Genomic DNA, 8,520 nt, shown 5'->3' with positions numbered 1-8,520 from the left:
TTTTTAGGATAAAAAAATCCTAGAGGAAAACCTGGTTCATTCTGCTTTCCACCAGACACTGAGTGACAAATTCACCTTTCAGCAGGGCAATAACCTAAAAACACAAGGCCAAATATATACTGGAGTTGCTGAAGATGTGGATGTCAATTAAKGCAGCCCCCCCRCACCTCTCTGATTCAGAGGGGTTRWGTTAAATGTGGAAGACACATTTCAGTTGAAGGCATTCAGTTGTAAAACTGACTAGGTATCCCCCTTCCCTTTCCCTTAGCAAGACGATTTTGAATGTTCCTGAGTGGCCTCGTTAGTTTTGACTTAAATCGTCTTGAAAATCTATGGCAAGACTTGAAATGTCTGTCTAGCAATGATCAACAACCAACTTGGCAGAGCTTGAAAAATTTWAAAAAGAATAATGTGCAAATATTGTACAATCCAGGTGTGCAAAGCTCTTAGAGACTTACCCAGAAAGACTCACATCTGTAATCGCTGCCAAAGGTAATTCTAACATGTATTGACTCAGGGGTGTGAATATGTATGTAAATTATATATCTGTCTTTCATTTGCAAAATTTTTAAAAAATAAATAATTTGAGGGGTCATAGGTCAAATCAGTGGTCATAGTTTATATGCATAAAAATGACTTCATAATAATATGATACATCAGTTAATCTACCTACAACCTATTTGGCTGGTTAGCAAAAAAAAAWWAWAAWAATCATTTTGACTGTTGCCGTAGTTACTGCGTTTTGCGTTTGTAGGGCAGTGTATATTGAATAGGGTGCCATTTGGGCTGCACCCCGAGTGTGACTCACTGTGGTGTATGCTGTCTCTACTCTCTGCTGGTGAGAAATGGAGGCGTCCATGTGGATGAGACCCAGGAAGTTGAGACACAGCGGAGGAGTCAGTCGACAGAACAACCTGCGTTTTAAAAGGTATACACACGGTACTCAAAGTGATACTCAGACAAAACATGCAGACTGAAATGTTGTAGAGTTCTAAAGCTCTAGAACCAAGCTCAAATAGTGACATGTACGGTGTCCATATTAGGACAGCCGCAGTCTCGGCTTCTTTCAGTCTCAACAAGACTTCTTTTTGAGGCTGTACTAAATTGGACACCATAGACACACCGTCACAAAACATGGTATATTTTAGCGGTGAGAGACGTACATTCCGCTGAACAGTAGGCTGTAGGCGTCTGTCTGATGGTGAGGTACCAGGTAGTAGTAGTTGAAGACTCGGATGCGAAACACGGTGGAGTAGACACAAACACACAGGAACAAAATAGTGACGAAGCACGCCATCTGGTGGTGGACAGAACATCACAACGATCTTTTGCCTCGTTGGTACTCAACAGAAAAACCTYTCTCCATATTTCCTGTTATACATTTTCATGTATGTCATTTATCCACACTGTGTTTGCAACCACGCTATCCTAAACATCTAGTAGTAGTAATAGTATTAGTTACTTTATTGTCACAGATAAGACATTTGTCACATCAACATGACAATAAACTAGCCCGGTCCCAAATCAGTTTGTGCTGCAGACTGGCACCCAGGCTAAGTATACACACAGAATCCCCAAAGATAATATCTACCTCTATGTACAAGTAGTTGTAGTCCCTCTCTGCTAACTGGATGAAGACGGCGAAGAGTGAGAGGACAGGATGTGTGCTGAAGAATGTGCATTCAGACCACACCACAGCCACAGAGAGTAGAGACAGCAGTAGTGCCAGCAGTCGGTAGCACCACTGTCGCAGCACACACTCCCAGTACCACTCTGCAGAGAAACATCACACCAAATGTTGCTAAATAGATCATTTCAATTGTTGGACGCGTTAAGATTACTGGTGTGAGGAATTGTGCTTATTTTTAATAAGTATACTTTTTGCTCCATGCACCAGGTAAATTAAGGTGTGTGAGTTTACTCTTTTGAAAAGTTCACATTTCAGTCAGATATTGCCATGAGTATTGGGGCAGGGAGGGACACACATGAGGATAGATAATAATATAATAATACATTCATACATACACACACACACACAATTGATGAATATCAAGAGTTGAAGATACTGAATAAAGTCATTCTCTGTGTACATTTGATAAGTGGATTTTCTAAAGGGGCTGATACAGCTTTCACAACACAGTCCTTTCACGACAGCCAGAGTTCAACATGTTCACAGGTAAGCTGACCGTGGCTAGGCAGTAGGCATACAGTAAATTGTATCCCAAATAGCATCCCATTCCCTATAGGCCCTGGTCAAAAGTAGTGCACTACATAGGGAATAGGCTACCATTTGGGACACAACCATTGGACTATTGAAGAGTTCAGTCGTCCCCTACTTGAACTCACCTATGGTGGGAGTGTACAGGTATTTGCTGAGCCAGCCGGGTGGCTGGGAGGAGAGGAAACTATGGACAAACTGATGGGAGGCACTGGTCTCATTCTTACACACGTCCTCTAAATGGAAGGCCTCTTCCAGAAGGATCGCCCACTGGACCTGGGTTTGACTGTGTCTCTGGCCAGCATAGATCACCTGGCCAACACACAATACCAGGATCACCCCACTCCTAGACACTATGTACATCATGGGTTACTTTCACACCAACAATGTGAGCCTAATTCAATCCCCGTCTGACCATGTAAAGGGACATTTCAGAACGTTTCATTAGGGGGCGGTTCAACCATAATTACTTGCTTATGAAGCTTCACTAGGCTCCTTTTGGAAGGATAGGTCCTCTGTGTGCTTTCATCCCCACTGTCCTCCGTGTTCAGCCTCACCATTTTCTCCTGGATTTCCATGGGACACTAAAATGGATGTGCTTATTTTAGATTTTAGACTTAGTCGTTCATATTAATAGTTACCATGATTAATTATCATTATTATAGACTGTACCGCTGGTTTACACACAGACGTATTCAACTTTGTTCTAACATTCTTACCTTTCTCAAAATAGTGTCGACGCTGTTCCTTAGGGGGTGACCGTACCCAATTGATTCGTTGACATTTGCCACCTCCTGTCAAAGAGAAATTCATTCAATGGCCCAAAACAATGCATTGATTTGTCCTACTTCTACTCGGCGATATGACTGTCTCTATAAAGAGTGGTGTAAACACCAGAGAGAGTGCAAAGCAAGAGGCTGATCTGATATGAACTGCCTCACAGATAATGGTGGCGTCAGAAATGGTCACCCCATTCCATAAATAGTGCACCAATTTTAACCAGGGCCCACAGGGAGCCACAATATTTACCATCTGCACAGGAGTCCACTCCTCTCTCGTACAACGTGAGAACAAATGCTGCCAAGATTAGCCCCTTGTGTCGTACTGTCTTTGTTTGTGTTGGAGGTCTGCCCCGCTATACTTACGGACACGCCATATCGCTGAGTGGACCTTTGAAAACCATCGTACTTTACTACTTCCTTTAGTTCTTCTCATCCGTCTCACCTCCATGGCGTCATCCATGTTTTCCTCGGCGTCTGACTTTTCCGTCGCCAGCCTGGCCACCTTGAAGTAGGTCTTGGCCAACAGGTAACCGTGGCGAGAGGAGTTCCAGTACAAGCACGGGATCTCCACCAGGCCGTAACCTAGCAACAACACCAAGAGGAAAAGCCCCCAGGTGTTTGCTGCTGCGATGCTAATGGTTTGCAGGCCCTGCCTGGAAGAGAAGACAGAGACACTTACATGCTGATCTAGGGTCAGATTTGCATTTTCCCTACTAATGGCTAATGTTTAGATTGTGGCAGGATTGTGGCAGGATCGTGGCAGGAGGATTGAGGCAGGAGGGGGGACGGGACAGGGATGCAGAAGGTGGGATGGGTTTTACTCACCAGGTTAGCTGCCACTGGGGATGGACAGCCACGTAGATAAGCAAGGAGCAAAAGATGATCAGGTAGGTGCCATAGTAGATGGCGTTCTCGATAAGGGCCGTCTTAATCTTGCCGAGGATAGAAAAGCCCCCAGAGCGTGCATAGGACTGCATGAAGGGGAGCAACAGCCTGAGTAGACAAACAGACGGACAAATAAAAACAACAAAAACACATTAGCCAAAAATAGAGTGGAAAAATTCCTCTGGTAAATGGTTGCTATTGCAGTCAGGGTGGGTGGATAGTGGGGCTCACCAGGTCAGACACTGAGAGGTCCAGTAGACCACCCGCCAGAACACTGGCAGGATTCCATCAGGAATATAGCTCCATGGCTTGTGACATACTTTAGGTGTGCTGTAATTAAAGAGACACCAGCACAGGTCATCCTCATAAGAGACAACACTATGTACATTATGTACCCATTGTAAAGGAAACCACATGAATACAGGACAACCGTTGCATAACCACAAGTCATAAAGTTGTCAGCAGACAGTCCAGTGGGTACTTACAGTTGAAGTCGGAAGTTTACATACACCTTAGCCAACTACATTTAAACTTAGTTTTGCACAATTCCTGACATTTAATCCTAGTAAAAATTCACTGTCTTAGGTCAGTTAGGATCACCACTATTTTTTAAGAATGTGAAATGTCAGAATAATAGTAGAGAGAATTATTTATTTCAGCTTTTATTTCTTTCATCACATTCCCAGTGGGTCAGAAATTTACATACACTCAATTAATATTTGGTAGCATTGTCTTTAAATTGTTTAACTTGGGTCAAACGTTTCAGGTAGCCTTCCACAAGCTTCCCACAATAAGTTATGTGGATTTTGGCCCATTCCTCCTGACAGAGCTGGTGTAACTGAGTTGGGTTTGTAGGCCTCTTTGCTCACACACGCTTTTTCAGTTCTGCCCACAAATTTTCTATAGGATTGAGGTAAGGGCTTTGTGATGGCCACTCCAATACCTTGACTTTGTCATTTTCCTCCCTCATGAGGCCATCTAGTTTGTGAAGTGCACCAGTCCCTCCTGCAGCAAAGCACCCCCACAACATGATGCTGCCACCCCCGTGCTTCACGGTTGGGATGGTGTTCTTCGGCTTGCAAGCCTCCCCCTTTTTCCTCCAAACATAAAGATGGTCATTATGGCCAAACAGTTCTATTTTTGTTTCATCAGGCCAGAGGACATTTCTCCAAAAAGTACGATCTTTGTCCCCATGTGCAGTTGCAAACCGTAGTCTGGCTTTTTATGGCGGTTTTGGAGCAGTGGCTTCTTCCTTACTGAGCGGCCTTTCAGGTTATGTCAATATAGGACTTGTTTAACTGTGGATATAGATACTTTTGTACCTGTTTCCTCCAGGTCCTTTGCTGTTGTTCTGGGATTGATTTGCACTTTTTGCACAAAAGTACGTTCATCTCTAGGAGACAGAATGTGTCTCCTTCCTGAGCGGTATGACGGCTGCTTGGTCCCATGGTGTTTATACTTGCGTATTATTGTTTGTACAGATGAACGTGGTACCTTCAGGCGTTTGGAAATTGCTCCCAAGGATAAACCAGACTTGTGGAGGTCTACAATTGTTTTCTGAGGTCTTGGCTGATTTCTTTTGATTTTCCCATGATACAAAGCAAAGAGGCACTGAGTTTGAAGGTAGGCCTTGAAATACATTGGAATTACCCACTGGATTTATGATACAGTGAATTATAAGGGAAATATTGTCTGTAAACAATTGTTGAAAAATTACTTGTGTCATGCACAAACTAGATGTCCTAACCGACTTGCCAAAACTATAGTTTGTTAACAAGAAATTTGTGTAGTGGTTGAAAAACGAGTTTTAATGACTCCAACCTAAGTGTATGTAAACTTCCGACTTCAACTGTAGCTCTGGTCCAGGTACTTAGTTAGCGAGTTCCTCTACTAGAGCCCTCTAGTAGAGCTACATTGAAGCCAGTCACTACACAAATTGGTCATGAATTTAGTCAATGGCGTTCAGTGCATAGCGTAACAGGGTGTTAGTTGAGGAGCGCGGTAACGTCCTGGACCAGATCTGTTGGTACTGTACCTTGTAGGGAAGACAGAGGAGTTGGATGTCTGATTAGAGGAGTCTGAACTGGTCAGAGCCCTGGGTTTCTCGTTGTCAATCTTACACTGGTTATATATGGTCTGAAATAAGAATGTGTGTGTACGCAAACACACACGCGCACACACACATACACGTAATGAAGCCAATATAGTAATTTAATGTACAACTATTTTGCATGACAGAGTAACAGTTATTCATCACCTACTGGTACAGCTCCTTACAGGAGCAGATTTTCATACACTCTGGGGTGAAGTTTCCTCTCGGTACAGATTTAGGATCAGCATCCCTTCCACAAATACCAACCTTAACCAATAGTGGGGGAAATGCTAAACTGACTCACGATCGGCTGGTAGGAGCAACATACCGTGCTGACATCCAGGGGAAGGATGAAGACGATGAGGAAGCAGAGATACCAGGACAGGAGGGTCCCGAAAAGCACCAGTGGGTGTTGCTTGCGGAAGTGTCCATAGCGATGCAAGAGAAATAGTGGCAGGAAGAAGACCAGCACAATCTCGATACCCAGGGCTCCACCGCTCATCCTGTTGCTGCTATACCCGCATACTGTGCCATCACCTTCACACACTGTCTGTCTGTCTGTCTGTGTGAACCCTGCACAGACTGGGGGCGGGTACATAGGTAGCAATACAAACACATTGACAATGCTACGGAACAAATCCAAAGGGCTGTGTAGGCTAAATGCAACTATGACTCATATGTTTTACCCGTTATATAACATTTTCCTGATAGGTTGAAAATGTAATGTTGTAATCTAGCCTATAAGGACTAGTAGCCTATAAATTAACGTTAGCGATATTTTGGTCGATTTAATTAATTAAGGTTAACGGTATTGTTAATATCAGGCCACAATAAAAGTATAATATGTTTACCTCGATCCTTGAACCGCAGCTGAAATTCTCCGAGCCGGTCTCTTCTCTCACGTATAATCTCCTGATAATAACATATTGTTCCGAAAAGTGGAATCCGTGTACGCAACCTTTGAAACAGTTACGCAACAGTACGCGTGTCTGGACCAACTTGGCATGTCGGGAAATGTAGGCTATGTGCGGTGGAATGAGTTTGACACCGAGGTGTCAAACTCATTCCACCGAGTGCTGAGTGTCCGCGGGTTTTTTGTTTTTTCGTTTCAATTAGGACCTAGACAACCAGTTGAGTGGTGTTCTTTACTAATTAGTGACCTTAATTCATGGTTCCAGTACAAGGGAGGAGCAAAACCCCGCAGACACTCGGCCCTCAGTGGAATGTGTTTGACACGTGTGTGCTAACATCATATTATGTTTTTTTTTAGCAGAGAATATTTTTGAATGGGTAGGCAGAATCTGCATTTCAAACAATAACACAGTGGACACTCCGCCATTGTTTTGGAAAAACAGCTGGAGAAATGTACTGTACCTTCTCTCAAATGAATGGACAGAGCCAAGGATCCATGTAGGCCTGCCTACTGACCATTCCTGAGATCAACATTTTATAATTTTAACAAACAATGTAGTAAAACGAGCTTATGTTTTGGGATCTGATGGTGTACTCAGTTGAACTAAACACATGAGACATTTATATGTTTTAGCCTATTCCCCAAGAATCGATGGATATACAGTATATTATCAATATCAAAGTCCAAAAATGTATTTTCCAATTGGAGATTGCCCCTTAAACCCTAAAAGTAAAACTCCAAAGTGTCAAAAAAACAAGGTGTAAGTTTTTWAAAAACTTTAAAATCTTTCTGCAATTGTAGGACTTTGTCAAGCTGCTATTGTTTGAATTTAAGATGATTTCTGTGTTAATATGGAGGAATGAAAAATAATCTATCTTTTGTACACTAGTGGTGTGCTTCTAATCTGAAAATGTGGACTCAAAGTTTGTGATAAAGTCACAAAATCTGGGACAGCGGTAGACGWATGTACCCTGAAAAGATATAGATATGGAGCCACCCCAGATTTGGCCCCTGGGAGTGTGGCAGCCACTATATATGTTAAATTCCAGTCAATGTCTCTATACCAAGTTGAGAGTCTCATCTTTCAGATACATTTGGAACTAAGTTGGAAGCTCAAGTCTGATGACACTGGTGGCCATATCGCCTGTAAGGCATATCAGTGGCTATTTTAGATCGTACTGGTACATAAAATAAGCTCAATCGCCAATTTCTCAGCCTCTGAGTATCACAGAAACACAACACTTTAAATGAATAACAGAAACATGCTTATGACAAGTTGCTATGGATTGATCAAAATAACTGTTAAAAACATGAAAAACATACAAAAATGTATATTTTTAAACATCGAATTTGGCCAAATATATGCTCATTGTCCCACAAAAGGTTATAAAAAGTAAACGTGTTAATGTTTGACAGGAAGTGTAATTTTGCCATCATTTCCAATTTGGGGTAAAAAAAATGACACCCTTTTATAGAGATGACTGTCTTCATGAATTTCAATGGTCAATCTGAAACCACAACAAAGCAGTGAGGCCACCACCTTTTAGGGGATAAACAGTTGAGGCTAATACTGTAGACTAATTAAATGATGTAGGCAATCTAATATTCTGCAGGCTAATTCAATTATGTA

General features: G+C 42.4%; 1 protein-coding gene across 1 annotated transcript; it reads right to left on the bottom strand.

Annotated features, from left to right (window-relative positions):
* Positions 1-673: 673 nt before the first annotated feature.
* On the bottom strand, positions 674-6,998 carry LOC111973930 (G-protein coupled receptor-associated protein LMBRD2B). The gene is made up of 12 exons (XM_024001385.2): positions 6,829-6,998; positions 6,306-6,559; positions 5,921-6,021; positions 4,117-4,215; positions 3,826-3,993; positions 3,443-3,653; positions 2,938-3,012; positions 2,689-2,802; positions 2,347-2,530; positions 1,592-1,773; positions 1,164-1,297; positions 674-914 (listed from the first exon to the last, which is right to left on the bottom strand). Exons 2-12 carry the CDS (start codon positions 6,477-6,479, stop codon positions 689-691), a joined length of 1,668 nt encoding a protein of 555 aa, XP_023857153.2. The 5' UTR covers positions 6,480-6,559; positions 6,829-6,998; the 3' UTR covers positions 674-688.
* Between the last annotated feature and the right edge of the window lie 1,522 nt (positions 6,999-8,520).

Source organism: Salvelinus sp. IW2-2015, linkage group LG15, assembly GCF_002910315.2.
Source record: "Salvelinus sp. IW2-2015 linkage group LG15, ASM291031v2, whole genome shotgun sequence".
NCBI classification, from domain to species: Eukaryota; Metazoa; Chordata; class Actinopteri; order Salmoniformes; family Salmonidae; genus Salvelinus; species Salvelinus sp. IW2-2015.
The sequence above is the reverse complement of the archived record's forward strand: the minus strand, read 5'-3'. Positions and strand labels throughout refer to the sequence as shown.